At 50.6% G+C, this 24,742-nt stretch overlaps 1 protein-coding gene across 1 annotated transcript in view; it reads left to right on the top strand.

Annotated features, from left to right (window-relative positions):
• Positions 1–24,742, top strand: part of DIS3L2 (DIS3 like 3'-5' exoribonuclease 2) — a 1,010,223-nt gene that overhangs the window by 642,234 nt on the left and 343,247 nt on the right. Inside the window, exon 13 of the mRNA XM_085635696.1 lies at positions 21,350–21,457. Within this exon, the coding sequence (XP_085491822.1) occupies positions 21,350–21,457 (108 nt within the window). The remainder of the gene's footprint in view (positions 1–21,349; positions 21,458–24,742) is intronic.

The raw sequence follows: 24,742 nt of genomic DNA, 5'->3' as shown, positions 1-24,742 counted from the left end.
CTCACTGAACCGGAACCCACACACTCACTTGGGGACAATCAGGATCTGTTGACGTCCAGCCGCCACCACTCAGCCTTCACTATCTGCCAGTGACACCACTCCGGGAGGACAGGCTGCACCGCCGAGGGGAGGCACTCACTGCCCCCTTCACTTACTTCAGGGCTGGCGGACTCACCGTGGTGCGGGCTCCGGGGGTCACACCCCTCTACAGTACACGTTGGTGGGGTATCACGCCTGCCCTCCGATCAACCAGGTGCACCACTATCACCAGGGCCCCCGTGCAGGTGCACCACTATCACCAGGGCCCCCGAGCGCTGGGTCTCACCTTCACGATGCAGGCCGCCCTGGTCTCAGGCTGCACCGGGATCTCTCGCTGCTCCGGGGAGTCTGGGGCCCCACCAAACCGGAACCCAGACAACCGCTAGGGGCAATCGGATCTGGTGGCATCCACTCGCCACCACTCAGCAATCTCTGCCCGCCGGGGACATCACTCCGGTAGGATGGGCCGCGCCGCCGAGGGGAGGCACTCACTGTCCCCTGCTCTTTTCTTCAGGTCTGGCGGACTCACCACGATGCGGGCCCCAGGGACCTCTCCAATCTGCTGTGGATATCACGGCGGGGGGGTGGGTGGGGGACACACCACCCCTGCATCAACACCTCCCTCTCCACTCGGGACTAGGCCATCAGCCTCGATGTTGCGTGGCATGCCAGCCGCACGCTCACGCACCCTCCTCGGGACTGGTCATCACGGCAGGTCCCGGCTTTCCGCTCCGGGGAGGCAGCAAATCACAGAACTCGCCACTTTCCCTGCGCTGGCTCGGCAGGCTCGACTGCAGGCCCGGCCGAGTCCGGAACACACCTGGCGGCTTTACCCATGCTCGGGGTACGGATTAGTTAATCGGATCTGTTTTTGGGGCGAGGGATTTAGAGCTACTCCTTTATGCGGCCATCTCGCTGCAGCGCGTAGCCACCCCCCACACCGCCCTTCCCCGGGTAGGAAGTCTTACCTGCTCCCCCTGATGTGTTTCCAAAAGTTAAAGATGATTTTAAATGCACTTTTGATTAACGTGGGCTGCTTTTAAAAAAAAAAAACAACAACAAAAACATCAGGGCAGGAGGTCTGTAGCCCCTTGCAGGCCACTATTCCTTCCTTTTCCCCATTTACACCAGGTTGCAAAATCAAGACACTCGTACTGTTCATTAGGTAGGTCATTATGTAACGCCCTCAGAAAGGTAAACGTTCAGTGTGACAAGTTAGTACATGGGTAGAATCGCAAATTACATCCTGATCAAGATTGATCTTGCTGCAATTTTAAGGTTCGTGAGAGGAGGCAGAAAGAACTCTGTGCTAAGATATGGAAATCAAGGATTTCATAAAGTTCATCAAGGGAACTCCTTTACTTTGCCAACCAGTACAGGCCTGGGAACTGAACAGTGCAGTAGAAGCTTGTGAGCAGTCTCTTTGAACCCATGGGTGAGGCCAAGATAGATATATTTAGCCTTCTTACTTGCGCTAATATTTAACATATTTACTCTTTATTATGCTTCTTCTATTTAGGGACCATTGATATTACGACATTGCGTACAAACCCTTGGTTTGGAGGCTTGCTTACATCAGCTGGTGGCTCTCTTAATTGGGTGACTATGAATATCTAAGGGATGGCTGGACCATGATCCTCTTACACACCACCTGTTGGCGTAATACATTTATGGATTTGTGCTCCATGAAGTTCGCCACCCATAGAAGATGGAGATAGGAGGACACCTTTTAGAAAGCTGTGGGGAGCAGTTTCTATCTGGTTTAAGGGGTACGTACACATGGAGTAGCCGAAGGGGGAAAAAAAAAAAATCTAAAATATATATAGCTTGGGCGAAGTTACTGCAATTATTATTTCCAGGCAAATGATTATGCTATTATATTTTTACACTTATCTTTGGGGGGGGGGGAGAAAAAAACAATTGGTGGCTCCACAGGCTTTCATTCAGAAGGCTACAACAGTAGAAAAGGATTATCTATGCTGTTGAAACCAAGAAGATGCTAAAATAGTTCATAAGGGGCAGAGGAGGTCCACAAGATAAGGGAACGATGTGCCCCGTTTAGCAGTCTAACAAAGGTCTACCCTTTTCTAAGGAGGTCATAACCAGGTATAAAACGTTGTGTCCCATCTGTGTCAATAAATGGTGACCTGAGGCTTCAGAACCTGAGTAAAGGCACATGCAATGGTACCGGTGGCCACATCATGGAGTTACAGACTCTTCAGGACAGTTGTAGAAAGATTTAAACTTTCTCCGACCCCTACTGCCTAAATGTGAATGCAAGAAGACAGTCGATAGAGGCACAAGTGGTGTTGTGGGACCGCTTTAAATAACGGTGGTGGGCTGCATCTTATTTCCATTTTTAGGTTTCTCCTGTACAGCGCTTGCAAAATCTCTTGTAATTATTTTTTTATAATCCTAAAAGGGGCTTACAGCCCGCTCATTACTTACCATTCGTTGGCTTTGTTGTCACTCTTACTTTCTTGCTTCTTACTGACCAGCAGCATCACGTCATCAGGTTTCACTTCTTTGCTTTGGCTGTACCCTGGAGCTTGGCACAAGTACAGTTTCCAGCTGGCGGCCAATGTCCTTCCACTGGCCGCATGTTTCTTGAGGTCCTTTTTAGGTCTCGCGCCTAGCGTTGCAGTGTGCAGAATTGCTCGCGAAGCGAGAGACCTCATGTAGGTTGTTTGAAAACGGACCTAGGAATCGCACACGCTTGTGCGTGTGATTTTCCTTTTGGCCCACGCTATTGGCCTTTACGTGCGTCTTTTTATTAAAGACAGCACGCAATTGCCCAAAGGTGGGCGCATTGCTCCTCCCATGGCCTATTGGTGTCTATTACGCGCACAGCTGCCATGTGGTTTCAATTATCGTGCCCAGACACGGCCGCGATAATTGAAACCACATGTCTCGCTGTGGCTCACGTGCGCCACCACTCGCAGGCTTGTTCTTCCTGTTCATGGCGGTAGGAGGTTGTCATAGACGCTTGATGTGACCCCATTGCATTGTTGGTGCTTTAACTTAGCCAAATCTCCTTGCTTCATTTCTTGCCTTAAGTGTCTTGCTTCTTTGTGGTAGTGATTAGCGATATTATTCTTGCGATATACCAAAAATATAGAGATGCTTCAAACAGTGCGGTGTGCAGCTCGATACTTTTTTACAGACGTCTAGTGGCCTCTACAATTAAACTACCTCGGGAGCTACTGTCGACAGAAAAGGTTTGGAGGACCCGCCTCCCTACGGATTGCAGCTCTGTAGATTCAGACCTCCACGCTATCTTTCCTCTCACCCCAGATAACTCTTGTTTGTCCTAGATTTTCTGAATTCTTCTGTCCTAATCCTCCTTATTTCATATTCTGGATCCCGCCTCTCCTGAAGCATGTGCACCCTGGAATGTTTTAGGTCTATCACTCCCCGTCTCTCTTCTCTCTGTACTGCTGTAGCCCTCGTGGCTCTCTTAAGGTCTCGTGTTAGTATGTCTTGCCTGTGAGACCTCTCTAATCTATACCTGTTCTTCAGACTGCCACCTCTCTAACTGAGAGAATCATTTATACAGTTGTAATATTTTGTTCCGCTGGACCCCACCTCCCCCCCATGTATGCTAACATTCTTCTGTATGGCACTTTTAAAGCTTTTGGGCCCAGGGATGACCCTGGCACATTTTCCCTCTGCTGTTTGATGTTCTTAAACCCTCCCTCTCATCTCGACTCCCAGGACATCTCCTCCTCACCTGTATGACTTGTGATTTGCCTGCAGAGAATCTCAATTTTAAACTCTCCAGTGCCTCTTCGAATTTTCCTAAATCCCTTCGATTTTTTTTTACATTTTTTTTTTTAGCAAATCAGTGTTTTTGAAGGGCAGGTACTGAGTAACCTAAATTTGAAAGTGCAAACACCAGCATTCTTCAGCAAAGGTGAAGTGCTTTAAATGGGAGAGTGTCAGCACTTCTCAGTATCAAACTGGCACTCTCTGATAGTGAGTACCCACATTTCAGTATTTTCATTTCAAGTGGTCACTGATAGTAGATAAAGGCAAATTAATTAAGAGGGAATGATTTCTCCCAGGGCAGTAAATACATTGATCCATGTCCCAGGGCGAGTGATGGAGACAAACAGTAAGATAGTAAAAAACAAAAATTGTACTCCTTGATGTGGGAGGCTAGTATGTGCACTTCAAATTTTAAAAAGTCTGTACCTCAGAAGTGTGAGTACATGCAGTACTTTATTTATTTTTTAAACTATATTTTCAATTTATATCATAAATAACCATGTACACACAAATTGGCATCAAATCAGTGTAGGCAAGCAAATCGACAACCTTATTAGCTGCACTTAGGACTACAGGCGGCATCAGGGAGGGGACGGACTCATGGGGGAAGGGAAAATAACACAATTAAAGCACCGTGAGGCAGGAACCAGGCATGGCACTGATGCAGTCGGTAAACCCTACTGGGGTCGACCCTCTCGCTCCCCGTCAGACCCAGCAGGCAGATCCAACTCACTGCCGTCACTATCAGTTGTGTCCTGTGGGGAGAACTCCCCTTCTGCAAACCCAGATGCACACATGACGCGCCAAGCCATTAAGTCATCCTGCAGTTTCTCAACCCTTCAAGTGAGTTGCATGTGGGTTTCCTCAGCCAGGGACCACTCGCGGACATCTCTAAGCCAAGTGGGTATCTCCGAGGCGCTCTGCCCCATCCAAGTTATCTCCACCCTGCGCCTGGCTAGTACCAACATTAATTGTAGGAGTTTATACAACAGTTTCTTTTTCTTAGGTTTCCGGACTAATGCGAGTAAGCATTGCAGGGGTTCAAGCGCCATCTGGAGGCCTGTAGCTGTAACTATGCGGTCCACCACCCCCACCCAAAATTGCCTGACCAAAGGACAGTCCCATGCCAAGTGTAGGAAGCCCGATTTCACAGCAGCACATCTAGGGCATCCATATCCCCTGTCCCCAGAGATGTGTCTCAGGGATACCGGGGTTAGGTAGATGTGGTGTAAAAAATTGAAGTGCGTCAGTTTAAACCTCGCGTTGCATGAGACCGTGCATGTGAGGGAACCTATACGTGCCCATTGTCCCTGTTCCAGCGGGGTGACGAGATCCGCCTCCCAGGCGGCCCGAGACGGCGGCACCGGGGGGGGGGGGGGGGTGGGGGTTGAGTCCTGCTCCATGGCCTTGTATAGGAGAGAAATCAGTTTACATCCCCTGCTGAAGGAAAGGAGGACATCCAAGGTATGAGTCAGTGGTGGGATGTCTGGGTACTGGGTGATCTTCACCACATCCTGAATTCCCCAGAAGTGCAGGAAGTGTCCCCGTCCAAGGCCAAAGGCCTCTTCCGCTTGCTCATAGGTAAGGAAGGTCTTGTTAGGGTAAAGATCCGCCAGAACTTCGCATCCACCCTCCCTCCAGACTTGAAAGGACTTGTATTGCCCCGTGTCGATGAAGGGGGGGCCAGTATCCAGATCGGGAGCTCCCTGTGAAAGGGTGCCCTCTGTAAGACCGTCTCAACAAACCGCTGCCATATACCAGTCGTATGCCGCACAATACAGGGAAGGGATGCGTCTGACCCCCTACCCTGCATCAGGGCTACCTGTAGCGTCTGGATGTCTACCCTGCCAGAGAAAAGGCTCGTCTCTCAGTTGTCCGTGTCCATAAACCAGCGGGCTGCGTGTTGTAACTAGGCCGCGTAATAATATAGGTTGAAGCGTGGTGCCTCGAGGCCCCCCTCTTCGTAGCTGCGGACCACAGTGTGAAGAGCCACCCTACTGCGTCGGCCCGCCCATAACAGGGATGTGAGTAACGTGTTTAAAGTTCTGAAAACTCGGGGTGGGAGCGGACATAGTGAGTTCTGAAGGACATATAACGTCCTAGGGAGCATTACCATCTTTGCGACGGCCAGCAGTCTCATCAACGAAAGTGGTAGCGAATTCCAAAACGACACTGACTGCCGTAAGGACGTGAGTATGCGCTCCACATTCCAGACTAGCGCCTGCGTGTCCGTCGGAGCCACCTGTATTCCAAGATAACGGAACCCTTCCCATTCCCAACGCAGCCCGAGATCGGGAAGGTCTCCCGAGGGCACCGAAGCCAGACCCGCCAGTGGAAAGATCAGCGACTTACCACGGTTAAGTGGCAATCCAGAAACCTCCCCAAACCGGTCTAAGTGTTGCAGCAGTATTGGAAGCGTTTCCCGGGGAGAGGCCAAATAGAATAAGGCATCGACAGCATATAGGGAGATAACATTGGACATGTCCCCAACCCTGATTCCCCACTGTTCCAAATCTGTTCGAACCCGGACAGTGAAGGGCTCTATGGCTAGGGCAAATAGTAACGGCGAGAGGGGACACCCCTGGCGTGTACCCCGTCCCAACTGCCACTCCTCAGACCTCGCGCCCCCAAGCTTCACCCTAGCCCGGGGGGCCGTGTACAAGATGCGAATCTTGCGACAAAAATTGGGACCCAGCCCCACAGCGCGGAGGACCTCGAGGAGATAACCCCAATCGACTATGTCGAACGCTTTGGCGAGGTCAATAGACACCAACACCATCTGCTCCTCCCGACCCCGCACCTCATGTAGAATATGATTCAACCGCCGCAGGTTCATAGCCGTGTTGCGCCCTGGTATAAAACCGCACTGGTCCTCGTGTACCAAATGAGGCATGTACGGCGCTAAGCGTGAAGCCAGGAGCTTGAACAAGATCTTAACATCCGTGTTGATCATCGTGATCGGTCGATACGATGAAGGCTCATGGACGTCCCCACCCGGCTTCAGGAGCATGCATTTCTCCCCCAGTGTCATGCTCGGTGGGAGAGTCCCCCTCCCAAACGCCTGTAATAGGAGTTGGGGGAGTGTACCCGCGAATGCCTGATAAAACACAGTAGGGAATCCGTCACTTCCCGGAGACTTGGCTCTCGGTAGGTGCTGCAGGGCGGAACATACCTCACCCAGTGTTAGGGCTTCGTCAAGAGCCTCCCGCGCCGACGTAGGGTCAAGTCCCGAAGGTAAGGGAGATAGGACGCCTTGGAAACGGCGTGGTCCGCGGCATACACCTGCTGGAGATGAGATTTAAGGACCCGTAGTAGTCCCACTTCAGAGTGGACCAAGACCCCACAGGCTCCCGTAGGGCCACAATCGCCTCTGAGAATCCCCTGTCGGAGAATCCAGGCCAGAAGTCTACTCGATTTATTCCCTTCCCTGTGGAGACGCTGCCTGTACTGTGTGAGGGTGTATTTATCGAGTCTATCCAGAATATCATGGATGCGGGTCCAAGTGTCATGTTCCGCCTCCCTCGCTGTGGCGTCAGGGGCTTCAGAAGTCTGTAGTTCCAAAAGGTGGCTTTCCACCTCCTGCAGCTCTCGATGGAGCTGCTTCCGAACCCCGTAGGTAAGGCTCATGCTCGCCCCTCTCACCACTGCCTTTAGGGCGTCCCATTTCGTGGCCAGTGAGAGATCCCACCCACCCCAGTTAAGGTCAACGTAATCAGCTATGACAGTGTCCAGGTGATGCTTCCCCATCGGGTCCTCAAGGATCTCTGTCTGTAGCCTCCAAGTCCGCGGGCGACACAACGAGACCCCCAATTCACCACACATGACACAGGGGAGTGATCAGAAAGGAATCGTGCCTGATGGGTCACCTCAAGGTACATAGCGGCCTCCGGATTCGCGAGCAAGACCCTGTCCAAGCGACTGTGTATTGTGAGTGGAAGAAAAACAGGTGTATACCTTCTGAGTCAGGTGTCTCTGGCGCCAGACATCCTGGGCCCCTATATTCCCCATAACCTCCCAGAGTTTCGCTGTCATTCGTGGTTTTGAACCAGCCCGGGGTGGGAACCTGTCAAGAGTGGGGTCCAGGACACAATTGAAGTCCCCCAACCAAAGTAATGGCACCTCCATCTCCGAGACCAGGACCTCCTGTAGGGACTGAAAAAAGTCTGGGTCATCTGTGTTTGGGCATAGGTATTCAGTATGGCGACATCCCTGCCATCCAGTTTAGCTCTAAGGAGCAGATACCTCCGGTTGGAAACGGGTAGCGTGGTGCAGAGCGGGTGGGCCAAACTCTGGAGTACACGCAGTACACACAGGCGACACACAAGGCACACTACAAAAAGAGACACTACACCAGTTTAGGTAACAATAACTTTTGTATTGTCCAAACACAGTATGTCTGGTAATCTCTACACGGCGACAACTGGCGTTGGGTCAAAAGGTACAGGGGGGAATTAGATACAGGGCAGGGCCAATCGGGCCCCTGCCGGAATCATTGTGACATAGAAGACAATAAAAATAAGTCTATCAGCCTCAAGCCTGCAAGAAAATCATCATGGCATAACATTAAGCAATCGTCCGGAACACCTGTAATAAAAACATCATGGCATTCCCCTAGGCATCACCAATATGCGCGACCCCTGAGCCTGAGGCAGAAATTAAGGTAGGCAGTGCATCAACATCAAAACCTGGCATCTAGACATAGCGCTGCACATAGCAAAACAATAGCGCGTCACATAGAGCCTTTTAACATAGCGCTGCACATAGCAAAACAATAGCGCGTCACATAGAGCCTTTTAACATAGCGCTGCACATAGCAAGGCAATAGCGCTTTAAAACATGGCATCTAACATAGCATTGCACATGACATTTGAATATAGCGCTTTAAAACATGACATCTGCACCTAGCGCTGTACCTGGAGAATCAATAGCGCATAGCAAAGCGCTACCCCTGGTAAGTATACCAGGCTTTAGATGGGGCACTCAGTCTGGGGCGAGGTCCCACAGTCTGGGGCTCCGACGACACACGCTTCAGGCGTGGCTCTCCTCGGCTCACGGGGAGTCCCGCCACCATCCGCGCCTCGCTAGTCTTCACCCGGGCCCCCTCCTTGGACCCGGGACTTGGACAACGCTCCCGCTTCCTCGCGGCTTCAGGCCCGACAGCGGGCGGCGCCTCCGGCACCTCCTGCGCGCTTCGCCGGCCAGAGCCTCACTCACCGGGACTCTCCTGTCATGCGGCCGCCTCCGCTTCGCCCGGTCCCCCATCCCGGGACCGGGACTTCGGCTGCACTCGGGGCTCTCCTCAGCTCACGGAGAGCCCCACAGACAGCAGCACCTCTTCGCGGGCCTGGACCGGCAGGTTGGGCTCCCACTCGGGTCTTCTTTCCAACTACGGGGCTCCCTCGACACCACGGGAGCCCCACAACCCCAACACTCTATTCTGGCTCCCCGTCCTTCACCTCGGCAATGCGCCAGCGCGGGGTAGGCTCCCGCTTGGCTTCTTCTTCCCGGTCGGGGACAGTAGGTCCCGCCCCCCAGTGAGGCTTGAGTTTCCGGGTCGCCGCAGGCAGCACGGCAGCCCGCTCCTCGTCCGCACCCTGGGCGGCGGCGGTGATTCCGGGCAGCCTTCTCCTCGCGGGAGCAATACGGGGTAGGCTCCCGTGGAATCCGCACAACAACCACGGGGTGGGCTCCCTCTGGGATGAATAAAGCACAACTTGACGGCACACACAAGGGTTGGGCTCGCGCTACTGTAAATAAGCGCCGAGGCAGTTGGCACTCGCGCCGAAGGGCGGTATCACGCGGGGTGGGCTCCTGCGCCGATTTAAGTACCCTCACAAGGTGCCAGGACCATGGGGTGGGCTCCCAGTGGCCTCAATCTGTCCAAAACGTCGCTGCTGCACAGGGGAGGTGGAATGCAGCGCCCCACCCAGACACTAGGGAGCAGGTAGCTGATATCGCCACACTCACCAGCAGAGCACAGTCCCTTAGAAATGTAGCGCCCACCAAATCTGGCGCTCTCCTTCCGCAGGCAGCTTCATTAGAGCGCTCCCTTCCCACTGGGACTGCAGTCAGGGTCCCACGAGGCGCTTGCTGGTTCCTGCGCCCTTGGTTGAGGGTTTCTTGAGGGGGGGAAGTTGCGTTGGTGGACTAATTAGTCTCTGCCGGTCATCCCTGGGTTCTCCTCCCGCCGGGCCAGATCAGTGGGTTAGTTCAGGATCCCTCACTCACTTAAAAGGCAGCACCTAAACGCTGTCACTTTCAGAGGCATAGGTCCCTGACTAAACCCTACCGCCTAAAACTCCTGCGTAGGCTTCTCCAGGTTTGCGTTGCCCCAACTATAGCTTTCCCTCGCCCTGGGGACAGTAGAGGGGGGTAGATAGGCTCAGGGCCCAGCACACAGGCCCATGTGGCGGTAACCCCTGGCAGCAGGTCCCCTCTCTCTCAGGTCCACCCTCTGACTGAGCACATGGCAACCCAGCTCCGCCCTTTATACCCCCCTCACCCCACCTTCCAGACAGTGCCAGAAGCTTCTAGAAGCGTCTGGGGAGACTAGCTCTAACTGGCCTAGGGGGAGGGGTAGAGCACCCAGGCTTCCCTCCAAAAGCTGGGGTTGCTGGGAAATAACGAATAGACTGTTAACCCAGCTCAGTCAAACGGCGCAACCACACAGCTTTGGCATCCATTTTAAGTTGCATGTTTAAAATGGGGAAACTCAGTCTGCGTACATTATCACACAGCTTCAATCTTTGCATTTCCACATCATGCGATTTCCCAGAAAAGCGAAAAATTTCGGGGGGAAAAGGGCCAAGTCCAACACCTCCCATGGACGTCAGCTTCCACATATTGGACGGCAAATGGGACCCCGGGGGCCACCCAAACTAGGACCCCCTGGCATATGTGGAGAACGAAGAGTGGAAAACCTGTCCCCGCCATTTTTTCCCCAATTTCTGGGCCCCTTCATCTGTGAGGTGAGTTTCTTGGAGGCATGCTATCGAAACTCTGTGCCTGCGAAGGAAGGACAGGACCCTATATCTCTTGGTGCATGCACCCAGCCCTCTCACGTTCCAGCTCAGAAATGTATGCCCCATGTGAGATGAAGCAACCAGGTCCTAAGTATTCCGCATCCTGTGTAGCCACCCCAGCCCCATGCCCGAAATGCAATACATACGATGCCTAAAAACAACCAACAGCCCCCCCCCCCCCCCCCCCCCCCCCCCCAAGAACGCCTGCTCCCCTCCCTCGAGCAATTTACTGACAACAACAAAACATGCAGCAATGCCCTTCCCATGCTGGTGCCAGGACGTGCACAGCCTACCCATGAGCCCAACCGGGATAAACTACCCAACAAGAGGAAGAGAAAAGAACCCCCTTCCCCCACATCCAGCTCCCGACTCATACCAGCCGCCCCATATCATTGTTCAAAGTCTCGGCCTGTCTGAGTAAGTGTCTGGGGAACTCCCAAGGAAGAGCAGCCGGCAAACCCCAATGTTGGCGACAACGGCTGCCCAAGGACTGCAGGTGAGCAAGGCCCCCAAAACCCAGCGGGGGAAAGAAAGAGTGCCAGGTGCCCAAGCATCGGCCCCCCCCCACCCCAACAGTGGAAGATAAGAAACACAGAGGATATCAATTGCAGGATGGTACTGTAGCAGACTCGGAAGGGTCCATGGCTGTCTCTGGAATCACATGGGAAGTGGACAGGAGAGTCTCCGACACCAGGCTCTCCCCAGGAGTCCTCGCCACCAACCCCGGGGGAGGACTGTCGGAGTCAGAGGACTCCACACGTAGGGCACCATCATCTCCCACAGTGATACGCTGTCGACGACGGCCAGGCTTCCACGTCGGTTCCTGCGTCCTCCAGATGGCCTGGTCCCCCAGGTGCGCCGGGAACCACTCCGCTCGCTCGGGGGCAGGGCATCCCCCCTAATCTCTAACCACTCCAATGCCTCCTCCGGAGATTCGAAAAAGTGGGCTTTCCCATTCATGAGCACCTTTAGCTTCGCAGGGTACAGAAGCATGTCCTGTAGGTGGAGTGCACACACTGCTGCTTGACGCCAAGAAAAGACTTTCGCTGTTCCTGCACCTGGTGGGTGTAGTCTGGATAGATGGAGACCCTGGCATTGTCGAAGGTAAGGGCGGGCGCCTCTCAAGCTGCACGCAGGATACAGTCCCTGTCTCGATAGTTCAGGATTTTCAGCAACGCGGGCCCTGGGGGGAGCCGGCGGTTTCGGTGGAGGAACTAATGCCCGGTGGGCCCTCTCCACCACAAAAACCTCCGACAGACCAGTAGGGTAGAGCTCTGTACGTATTCAGTTCTCCAGAAAGCGCTCCGCATTACCCTGCTCCAAGCGCTCCGGAATGCCTAGGACCCTGATGTTACTGTGGTGCGCCCGACCTTCCGCCTCCTCCGCACGTCGTTCCAGTGCTCCGGTTATACTGGTGAACTGGGATACCTGCTGTCTCAGGGTGGCCACCTCCCCTTGAAGTTGAACGGTGTCGCCCTCCGACGTGGAGACCTTATCCGCCACCTTGCGCAGGTCCGCCCGTAGTCGGTTAACATAGATAGAAACAGTCTCAATTTGATGTTCCAGGGCAGTGCTGGACCCCTGTATCGCCTCCAGGAGCTCAGCCCGAGACGGCTCAGTGGGGATACCACCCTCACCTTCCGGGCCCATCTGGCGAGTAATGCTCTGCGGGTCAATGCGCTGTGTGGTGTATTGCGTGATGGTGTTAGAGTTGGAGGCACGTGGCAACTTGTCTCTGCCCATGATGGCCGCTCCAGTGGAGCCCCAGGCGTCCGTGAATAGATAGTTATCGCTCACCAAGAAGGGTCAGGCACCCCCGTGGGCACCGAGCAGGGCCGGCCGGATGCGAGGATGGAGGCCCGGCCAGGCAGTCCCCTATGCGGGGTAGGACCAGGGAGCCAGCGCCCATGCAGCCGCCGTCCAGAAGTGTCGCAGCTCGGCCGCGACACCGTACCCCACTGGGGCCCCCTCAAGGATCTGATGGAACTGAGGGAACTCCACACCAGCAGGATCAAAGAGCACACCTCCCAGTAGGGCGAAGCAGTCTCACGGGCCTCACCGCAACGCTCAGTCTCTCATGCGCAGGGGGCCCCCCAGCAGGCCAGGAGAAAGCACATGGTCCCTCGGCGCGGCCGGCACGAACCAAGGGTCTCCGCTGCCAAGCCGATGCCGCACTTCACACCGCGGGGCTAGCGGGGGGGAGGGAGGGGCGCAATCTCCCTGCGCATACCAAGGCCTCCTCACGTTAGCGGCCACTACGCGGCCGGCACTCCACTCCCCGGCGTGCTGCAGGGAAGGCCGGCACCAGGACACAGCCGGAGGCCCCCGATGGAAGAGGACGCCCCCGCGGAGCCGCAGAAGCCGCCGGGTGCACAGCGGGAAACTCACCAGCTGCAGATCCCGGGAAGGGTCCGTGCTGCGTAGGCCTCATCCCCAACCACGCGTGATTCCGGCCGGCCAGGCCGGCAGGCTGAGATCGGTCGTCTCGTGCTCCGGGGACCTCCGCCGGAATAAATTCCCCCAAGGCGTCTCCACAGTAAGTCGAGGTTGCGCCGCTCCAAAGAAGCCGCCGCGGGCGTCAGCAGGCAGGATTTTAGCGGCTGGCTGGACACGGGCTGAAGGAGCTCATGTCCTGTCGGCCATGTTGCGTGGCGACGCGCCCACATGCAGTACTTTAACTAGAAGTGCTCCTCCTTTAGTCCTAGCCTGGCCTTATGGTCAAGGTCAGCTCCCTCTCTCTTACACCTTGGGCATGCCCATGAGGTGGCCCATACATGCTCAGCATTTGGGAAGTCGACAGATACCGCTGTGGAGATCATTGTGCTACATAAACTTAAACTATGCATTGCCAGATACTTTTGAGTGAGCTACTATTCCCCCCCCCCCCCCCCTTCTCATTTGTGAAGCCCACACCAATACCCACTGACATGGCCTTTTGCTAGGTGTATGGGATGCCCATAGATCAAAAACTGGCCAGTTGAGCCTCTGTGGGTCTGCAGATGCACATAGACCACCTGAACTTCATAATGTTTGCACCTGCACCAAATACTTACATAGGACTGTATGAATATGTGCCGTAATCCATTTTTAGTAAACTTAGTAAAGCGATTGTCTTTGAGCAAGCTATTTTTCTTCCAGGCAATGTCTCTAACAATGATGTGTTACAGCTTGCTTCTGCTATCGGTTTGAGAGGAGAGAACTCGGAGCGATTAGGCAGCCATGCTACTGGCAAAGCCACTGGGCTGATATAATTTCACAGATATGTTCCACTCCCAACCTTCACTGTTTGACAGCCACTGAAATACAAACTAAAATTGTCTAGGCCTCGTATGCCGTGAAATTTGCTAGTGGTGACTTTCTTGCTATTGTACCAGAAGAATCGGAGAGATGAGAATTACATTTTCTGTAAGACATCTTAAGTACAACTGGCATAGTTTGAAAAGGATGGAAGCAGAACAGTACCATTGCGTGAGCCAGGTCTACTCTACCTTTTTATTTACAAAGGCAGACTCTTCCTGGAGAACATTGAGTTCTGACTAGCCCGCAGTGCCTCGGAGATATGTACATCTATGAGGCTGTGATTTGTTAGGGATATCAGCACTTCAAGCTATTTGAAGCTGGATGTAGTCCAGACCGAGGGGGAGAGTGGCACATTATCTAGTTCATTTTTGGTTGTCTACTGCAGAGGAACATGATTTGTTGAAGTTTATATGAACGCTAGATTGATATCCAGAACCCTCAATGTTCTCCATTATGTGCAGGAAATCAGATATAGAGTCCTCTATCTCTCTGTCTATATATCTATCTCCACTCATAATCTGTGTATAAGGATATGAGATGTTGCTTATATGTCGACTTAAGTACTCTATCAAACCTCTGCTAACAAGTGTAACAAGCTATTGGTAGCACACTCTGATGCCATGGCCCACTCCCCTGCAGGTGATCACGCTTCCAGTACAGACTCCAGCTACCAGATCAGTAATCCTGAAGCATATTCAGTTCAGTAATCTAAGGCTAAATATCCTTTTGTGTAACATTTCATGCAAGTAGCCCAAGCTTGGTGTTTCAGAAGACCTGTGTGTATCCAGAGATGCATCTGACAACAGAGGACAATCAGGTGGAAAAGATTAGAAGACGTGCTGCATCCTGGAAAAAACCCGCACTGGTCTAGGTATACTACTGATGTTAGTATAGTTGTAAAATGGTGGCCTGGAGCTTCCTGGGGCTTTAGTAGTCTAGTATTGAGAGCGGGCATTGTGAAAACCTTTAGTGGATCCTCACCGGGCTTGGTTATCACTACTACTGACTCACTTGTATCGTGAACGGCATGAAGTTTCCCATTTCTATGAGCAAATTGATGTGACTGAAGCATCAAAACATCCCTGCAAGTGTCAAAGTCCTTCTGGGGTCTAACTGGAAACTGGTATTACCTCTGTCTAGCATTTGATTGCTCCCTTTATCTCCACTGCTTCTCTCTTCTCAGCAGAAAACCTGATCCAAAAGAAACCCCGCGATCTGATTTGGAAGCAGGCGGGCGGCTGGTAATTTAGAGGAGCGTAATGATTGAACACAGATCAGCTATTGACTCTCCGAACAGTTGGTTCATTCTTGTGGGTGCTACTGGATAGCAACCGCAAAAGAAGCTTTACTGTCCTATCACTTTCTAGGTGTTGTCTAGCATTGTAAGAGTATTATACCAACAGCTTAAATGCGCCATCAAAATACCATGCCTGGTCCGCCGATCGCAAAGCTCTGCTTCGAGATAGGAGTTTGAGTGATTTCGGATCTAGAATTGCAGTTCTTATCCTCTTGTGCCGATCGTTACCTCATGGTCACCCTCCAGATGACTCTGCCTGTTCTGATACAAGGACCACAAACAATAACCTTGGATGCCTCCTATTCTATTTCTTCATGTGGAGCCCTCATTCTCGTGGAAGTAGTTCTGAATCTTTTTATCCCTATGATTACCCTGAAGACTCCTCTTTCAGGGCAGCACATTGCAGGTGTCTCGTCGAGAAAACCACAGTTTTAGCGTCAATCATAAAGGTTGAGGTCGAAGTTCTCTCCAATTATGAAATGGTATTATTCAAGCTCCCATTGACTGGTTCTATTAATAATGTATATTTCTTGTGTAACTTATGCTTCTGGACAAGGGTTACTTTCCTTCCAGTCGGAGGGTGTGGTCTAGAATTCTGAGATTCTTCCTCCGTTTCTACGCCTTGGTACTTTGGTGCCTCTGCTGCCCCTTCCTTCAGATGTGCCTCCTTCATTAGGTATCACCCTATATTTTATCAGCTGGGCATGTGGGACGGCTCTTCTGATGTCAGTTGTCCTAGGTCTACACCCTGCATATCTGTATTTCGTGTGTTGGTCTCACCTTAGTCTTCCAGCTGCCTGGTCGGGCAGTCTTATGTTTATTTTAGCTACGCCACCTTGTGGTCTCTGTGGCTGTTTGCTCTGTGCATGTTTCTATGGTGGCCCACATCAGCGTGCTTCAGATTGTTACTGTTCACCCCTGCCCCCAATTGGGACTGGGTGTGCACTTGGCGTGTTTCTTGTTTCCGCCTGCGCTTCTAAAAGCTTTGCTGAGTTCTACCTCTTGACCTTGGCTGTGGCCTCTCCGGCCTTCCTTCCGTGAACTAGCCTGGTAGGCTCTGGTTGCATCTCTTCATGTTTTCTTTTCAACCCTTGGTAGGTGTTCGCATAGTGCGTCATTAAGCTGAGAGTGGCCCTTTTTCCTCTTTCTTTTATTATGGTATATGGCTGGTGCAGTTTCTACCTCTCATGCTTGTACAGCTATGGTGTAGCGCCATTCTTGCACTTTTGGGGATGTCTGCATCCTGTTCTCGCTTGCTCTTCCGAGCTAGTTGGGTTGCTGTCTGGCTGTTTCACCACAGCCTCCCCCATTGTCAGTCACTCTGTAGCCGGCTACAGTGCTTGGCGCCTTTTGTTGTTCTGTCGCAGACCCACCTCCCCCATGGGGTATAGCTGTGGTATCTATTCTAAGTTAAGGAATCTGCAGCTAGAGTCTCTATCAGATGTACGAGTTACTTACCTTCGGTAACGATGTATCTGGTAGAGAAGTTGTCGTGCCGCAGATTCCTTAACGCCCACCCAGCCTCCCCATTCTGCGATGACCTTACCAAGTGGGGATCTCCACTGGCCTCTTTCAGTTACCATTGATTTTTCTCTCACGGGTGCTCACATTGTTGCGTCCCTTTGAGAATTGCCATATACAGCTGACTCTCTCCAAGGGGTTTCTTCCTGTGAAATGGTGCCTTTTGGTTCACCTTCACCAGGAGATTCATCTTCTTTTTCTTTTCTTCTCCTGATGCCTGCCCTCCATCCGGCCTTCTCTATTGGCTCAGGGTTCTGGTCTCCTCTACAGTCGACCTGTTGACCTCTGTTTCAGACCTCCATTACTATAGGGGCAGTGCCAGTCTTTTATTCCTTCCTGCAGTGGACTGTTGTTCTCTCTGTGCTCCGTTCTTGCAAGACGACACAGTTCCACATGGTAATGACAGTCTATTTCTGTCTGTTGAGATATTCTTCCCTTGTTGCACTTGGGGAAGGGTCTTCGCTTAGCTTGAGGGGCTCTTTCTTGCAGCTTTTTCACTTAAATGTGGGCAGTGTCTAATTCTGTCTTTTACGATGGTGTCTTTCACCACCCTCCTTCTTTATTCATGCGTTTTAATTGCTCGCACACTGTTCCCATACTTTCACACAGAGAGACTTCTATGACCTTGCTGACGTCACGTACGTGGGCGACGTCGGGGCGGGGTCATGTGGCGCCTTTCCCCGGCGTGCAGAGGTGCTGCTGCATAAAATTTGCCGGATCCAGTCTGACGCCTGGGGATATTCTAAGTTAAGGAATCTGCGTCTAGACAACGTCTCTACCAGATACATCGTTACCGAAGGTAAGTAACTCGTTCTTCAGGTTATGATATCGATGTTAAAGCCTGATTTCGGTGAGAATGACTCTGAGTCTGCTGGGACTCGTGGCTTTCTGCATCGTGTTGGTGAATTATGCCAGATGGAGTATGTGGTCTCTGCAGTGAGACCTGAAGTTCCAGTGGGCGCAGCATCAGGGGAATCTCTCTGATGTGGTCCGGATCTCGAAGGGAACTGCAAAAGATCTGCATTGGTGGTTGACTAACCGCAATTGGGTCCGAGGCAGACCCCTCTCCCTTCCCTAGCCAGTTCTCAGAGTAGTGACAAATGTGTCACTCCTGGGATGGGGCAGCCATCTAGGAGAGGTGGAATCAGGGGACACTGGTCTCTGGCAGAGTCATGGCTCCACATCAACTTGTTAGAGCTTCGGGCGATCAGGCTAGCATTTAAAGCATTTCTTCCCTCTGTCAAGGGAAAGTTGGTTCTGGTGTTCACGGACAACATTCCGCCATGTGGTATTAAAACAAGAAGGGCAGGGTGGGGTCCTGGACCCTTTGTGAAGAGGCCTTTTGTCTCTGGACATGTCTGTAACAACAGGGCATGACCCTGGTGGTTCAACATCTGGCAGGTTCTCAGAACGCCATGGCAGACAAACTCATCTGTCGATGCCTAGCGGATCATGAATGGCGTCTCCACTCGGAGGTGGCGCATGTTTCTTTTCAGCAGTGGGGAGAGCCTTCGTTAGATCGGTTTGCCTCCAAAGAGAATGCGCAGTGTCTGCAGTTTTGTCACTGGAGTTTCCAAGGCGGCTATCGCTCGGCGACGCTTTTCATTGTGAGTAGAGCTTAGGCCTCCTGTACGCCTTTCTGCCCATACCACTTATGCCCAGAGTTCACAAGAAGATCAAGAATGACCCGGCCCAACTCATTCTTGTGCTTCTGGACTGGGCACGGAGAGTCCGGTATCCAGAGCTTCTTCAAAAGGGCATCGATCCTTCGATCAGGCTACCCCTTCAGGAGGATCTTCTGTCGCCGCAGCAGAGGTGGGCCCTCCACACGAGCCTCTCAACTCTCTGCCTCCTAGCATGGAGATTGAGCAGTTGATAGCTTTTGACCTTCCTCCCGAAGTATGTAATGTTATTTTGGCAGTCAGGCGGCCCTCCACTAAGACGGTATACGGCTGCCGTTGGTAAAAAATTTATAAAATTGTACAGAGAGGTCCATTGACCCTCTCTCTGCTTCTCTAGCTAATATTCTTCTTTTTATTTTTACCCTTGCCCAGCAGGGCTCTGCTTTGGGTACTCTCAAGGGTTATCCTTCTGCTCTGTCCGCTGCCTTGAGGCTGCCGGACCAACCCTCTTTGTTCAAGTCTCCTATTGTACATAGGTTCTCGAAAGGGCTTGTACATATGTTTTCCCCTACGTCCTTTATCATGACTCAATGGGATCTGAATTTGGTTCTCACATATCTCATGTGTGCTTCTTTGAGCCATTACAGAATTGTCCCCTCCGGCTACTTACCACCAAGACAGCCTTTCTAGTGGTGATAACATCTGCTCTAAGGGTGAGAAAGCTGCAGGCTTTGTCATCCAAGTCACCCTACCATATGACATTCCTGGATAAGGTGGTGCTTTTCCCTGTGCCTCATTCCTAACAAAAGTGGTGACCCCATTCCATCTGGGTCAATTGGACACACTGCCCACCTTTTGTGCTCCTTCGCATCCCTCTAAGGAACAGGAGTGTCTCCACTGTCTGATCCCAAAAAGAACGTTGTCGTTCTACCTTGACCACGCAAATGAGTTCTGGGTGGATGACAAACTCTTTGCGGATTACGTGGGAGCTGAAAAAGGTTGGGCAGTGCAGAAGCGAACCATTTTGTGTTGGGTCATTATTTGCATTAAAATCTGCTACACCTTGGTTAGGAAGCAGCCTCTTGAGGGCTTATGAGTCCATTCCACCAGGGTGAAGGCTGCGACCACGGCGTTGGCTTGTGGAGTGCATGTCCTGGACATCTGCCAGGCTGCAACGTGGGCTTCATTGCACACGTTTGCAAAACACTACTGCTGCGACAGTCAGGTCCGTAGGACCTTTTAGTCTAGTAAATCTGTCCTCAACTCACTGCCAGGAAGTATGGCTTGGGTATCTATTCATAGGTAAGGAATCTGCTGCTAGAAGTCTCTATCAGATGATCAAGTTACTAACATTTGGTAAAGCATTATCTTGTAGAGATCATATCTAGCTGCAGATTCCTCACAGCCTCACCCATGCCTCCCCGCTGTGCGGACTATAGTTGTAGAGCTAGGGCTGCTCCCTTTACAGGCCCCTTGTTTTGACACACACACATCCGTTCGCTTCATGGCTCTGCGCTTCTGGCGTGGAAATAGTGTAAAGTCACTGACGTCCACGTGCCTGGGTGACACCTATATACGTGACTGCGACATCACAGCCGACACCAACGCTGTCCCGTGGAGCAGAACTGAGCCACCGACAGTGCTCAGGGGTACTGCTCACGCAAAAGTTTCCGGATCAAGTCTGATGCCTAGGAAATTCAAAGGTAATGAATCTGCACCTAGATATTGTCTCTACTAGATAATGCGTTACTGAAGGTAAGTAACTTGTTCTTAATTCCTTGGCCACACTAGTTTGCGTCCGTACAGGTACTTCTATTGCAAGTTGCCATGGGCAACTCGTCAAGGGGGCTTTCCAGTGAATGTTGCCACCATAAGTAGAGTCCAACCTCAACTGTATTAATCTAGTTAAATTGGCAAATTCAATATGTTTCGCCTGTGAGAGACCTATTGGTGTTGTCAATATTTGTTTAAGATGTTGCACAGGCTTAAAGTACAGAAAAAAAGTGCCTTCAAAAGTGCCATGATATGGTCAACGCTGCTGTGCAACATCTTTAAAAAACATTGACCATGCCAATAGGCGTAATTTATTGGCTTTGACAATGGTTGTTAAATTCATGCTCATTAGCAGAATTTAAAGTTTGTCAGTCTAGGAAATGTGAGATACTGGAGGAAAAAAGTTACCTGCGACTATATTTTGTCACCATTAGTATGTGCTTTTCTCCTACTGTTCTATGGAGCATTAATATGGCAATATGGGCACACTGGTGCTAAAGAATCTGAAGGTGGTTCCCAGGTGGGCATCTTAAGCCCGTCCACCTCACTCAGAGAGACTGTGCTTGAAGCGCTTGCTATCGGTGAATGAAGCCTTTGCTACAGAATTGTGGTTACTGGGAACTAACTTTTTCATTCATCGAATATCCGTATTTGTGTAAAGTCCTGAGACCCACTGATGTTCTTCTGCCTTAAATGTTGTTTCAGAAGGTCAGGCTTCTGGCTCTACATTGTTGGCAGTACTTCTAGGTAAAACCAGATTAGGTCTCCAAGCCTTAATGTTTATATGTTTTGCACACCCACAATGCCTGCCTCCATCTAGGGTGAAATGTCTTGGTGAATGATTGCCTGAGCCCCATGTGTTCTGTTACTAATGATCAACGTTTGTTTAATTCCTCTTTTCCCTTAGCTTGAATGCCCCACTGCCTCTTTTCCATTTTACTGTCCCGGCCCTGTACCGGACATGTCTCTGCTCCTTTTCTCATGACGCGTCTCTTCTGTTCCCTTAGGTGATTCCAATGCTGCCTCGGCTGCTGTGCGAGGAGCTGTGCAGTCTCAATCCCATGGCGGATCGGCTGACCTTTTCTGTGATTTGGAAGATATCACCAGAAGGAAAGGTAAAGCTTCAGATGTTTTCCTGGTCTTTCTCACCATTTGCTCCATTAAGTTGTGGGGTTTGTGTGAGGTTAAAGATACTTGATCTATAAACACGCAACTAGCACTTGTCACATTGAAGAACAGTCCAGTTCGGAAGAAGAATGCACAGTAGTATAATATAAGGAGGTATGAGAAGTACTTGGCAGTTCAGCACATGTCCTCCCTGCTCAGAATTGGTATAAGAAAGGTGTGCTGTTCCACAAGTCCAACTTAACTAAATCTGGTAGTGGATGGACTTATTCTGGTCCCTGGGTGTATCCTTTTCAGAGTGTGCAGACTCTCACCCATCTAAGTGGCATGCTTCCTCATTGGGCCATGGTCCATGTTGGGTGAGCGCTGCAGTACCCAACGGGCCCTGTATGGGGTGTCTTTGCCAGAGATATTGTATCTCCAAGTCTGATCAGACAAAAATATATTTGCCCTTCTCTAGCTTGATAGGAGGGTATTAAGTAGGTTGGGATAGTGATCAGATTTAAATTAACTATCGACCGTCAACAACAATTCTATTCTGAATGGTGTTTGTTAAGGTTAAAAACAGACAGGATAGGAACTTGTGGGATACTAATGGTACCTCAGTTCTAGAGTTTGGTCAGCATGTTTCTTGTCTACGGTGCCCAGAAGGGGTGGGTGGCAATTCTTCAGGACCTTTTCTGGTACTCTAATCTATTCTGTTCAGTACTGTGTATGAAACAATACAAAGATGTACCCTTAGAAATACATACAGATAATGGAAACAATTGGTACTTGCATAGTACCATAAGTCGCCTACTGGAGTGTTATCCTTCTTTGGGATGGTAACCCGTTAAGTAGTTGATTGGGCCTCCTAAGGAACAAATGGATAAGAGAATCTCCATTTAGCTAATTTCTCATGATGACTGACTCTGCGTTTGGCCTACTCTCATCCAAGGCCCACTTCTGTGGGTGACAGCCCGTGCATCCTGAAAAGGATACATTCGGTGACCTGAGTAAGTCTACTTACCAGAGTGCAGTTAAGTAGGACCTACGGAACGGCACACTTTTTTGATACCAAGAAAAATACATGCTCAGGTGATGTGCATGAAGTACTTAAAATTACCATATATTTGAAATTCTTAAAAAAAAAAATTTAAAAAAAGACAACAAGAACAATAATAGCACAAATATACCTTAGGACAAAAAATATCAAAACCTAGTACACAATTATTGTACTTCTACCCTTGAGGTCCTACCATCCCAGAACCCCCCTCGTCGTTTCCAGATAAGCGCACTGAAAAGGGGAGCACTCAGTCATAGAGACAACCCTAAAGTCCATAATAACAATTAATCAAATAGTATGTTAAGAGTCCAAATATATATTATTTCTCCATTCAGTCCATTGATACATAGGAGCCGATATGTTATATCCAATTTTATTCTTCAAGCAAGTCCAGTGAACGCGTTTCGTCTAACCAGCAGCACTTCATCAGGGAGTCCTAATATCTGCAATCTACTCAAAACATCCACCTCACAAGGGCCGAACAGTCCTTATCTCCTACATGATTCAGTCATTTTATATCGAGCACAATCGAGTTTACCACAACATCTGCAGTTTCTAGTGAAGCAAGTAATCTTTCTGAGGGGTGCTTTGGTTTTGGATTAGAATAAATCATCCATATCTAAATACCATGCCCTTTTTAAAGAACGCCTTACTAATATTTTAGGATAGCCACGTTCAATAAGCTTCCATGCTAAAATATCTTTCAACTTACAGTTACAGGGTTTCTAACTGTAATTCAAGTAATGTGATCTGTTGTATTCGTTGTCCATGCAATTTTATCTACATTGACCAGACCACACTAAAGATGAAGGCTTGTATCTGCCAACATAAAAGCAGAATTTGCTGTAAAGTAACTACTGCAACTTTGGTTGAACATTTTCTGAGCGGCACAGGCCAGCACCCGGAGACCTGGGCTTTCTCACCAAGCACCCGACTACTGAAATTCTTGTTGTACAGTCCTTGACCAGTAAGTTGAGTCCTAATTAGTTTCTGACCAATCTCCCAGTACCAAAATCCAAAAGGATTGATGCCCTTGGCAAATATCTGTTTTCCTCCGACAGCCTAGCACTGTGGTCCATAAACGCCACCTGTCTGTTGGGCTGATCTACACATACTCTTTGGGACATGGCCAGTGAGATCTTTCTGGTAATTGTGGACAACTTTAGGTCCTCTTTGCTTACGACAATCTACGACGGGTAGGATGCGGTCAAGTACTTCATCTCTGCTGGCTTGGATACCAAGGATTGCATTGCAGGGTGGTCATTGCCAGTGTTGTCCTTCAGTGACATGTCTGGATGGGATCATCCAGATTTTCCGACGATGTCCAGGCATCACTAATGATGATGCTCTTTGATGGCAGATAGCAGAGCTATAGCGTCTTCCTTGGGACTTTTGACCCCTGCAAAACAATTACCTCATCTTTTAAAAACTTTCTGGGACTATTCCAGGGGGCTGCTATATAGGCAAAGAAAAGATTTCCCAGCCAGCGGTTCAGCAGACAGCTCAGTCCTTTTGGGGCAGCAGACATGGAACCGGCAGATAGCATGCATCCCAGCAAGGCCACCATTCTTCCAACTCCTGTTTGGCTACTACAGCCAACAAACCACTTTAGTTTGTCTTCAGCGGCTCATGCTTAACCTGTATTGAGCAGGATTCAGCAGTTCCTCCAGAGTTGGCAATCCATCAATTCAAGCAGTTGGATCTTGCAGATTGTTCAAAAAGATGACGCCCTACCTTTTTTCTCCTCCCCACCCCTCTCCTCCCCACCTAATATTTGTCCAACATGAGGTCAAATGTCGGAAAAGCATAATTGAATCCTGATATAAGAGTTATGCCTCTTGTTATCCAAGGATGTGTAGAGAGGGTACCAGCCTAGAGGATGTCTGGGGCTGTCATTCCCACTACTTCCTTGTGCTGGAAAAAGGCCGGCGGTCTCTGGGTTATCTTGGACCTTTGACCCCAGAGCGCCTTGTTGTGGAAGGACAAATTAAAAATGCTCACATTGACTCAGCTGCTTTCTGCCCTTGACCTAGGAGACTGGATGTATTACTTGCAGGACGCGTATTTTCATGTACCCATCCAGCAGTCCCACAATCATTACCCACATTTTGAGGTGGTCCAGGAACATGTCCAGTTTGTTGTGCTCCTCTTTGGCCTCACCAGTGCCTGTTGGGTGTTTACAAAAATGGTGGTGTAAGTCGGTAGTTCCTGTATTCCCATACCTCATCGA

This window comes from Triturus cristatus, chromosome 11 (genome assembly GCF_964204655.1).
Source record: "Triturus cristatus chromosome 11, aTriCri1.1, whole genome shotgun sequence".
Lineage (NCBI taxonomy): Eukaryota > Metazoa > Chordata > Amphibia > Caudata > Salamandridae > Triturus > Triturus cristatus.
Note: the sequence above shows the minus strand (reverse complement) of the source record. Positions and strands in the feature narration are given on the sequence as shown.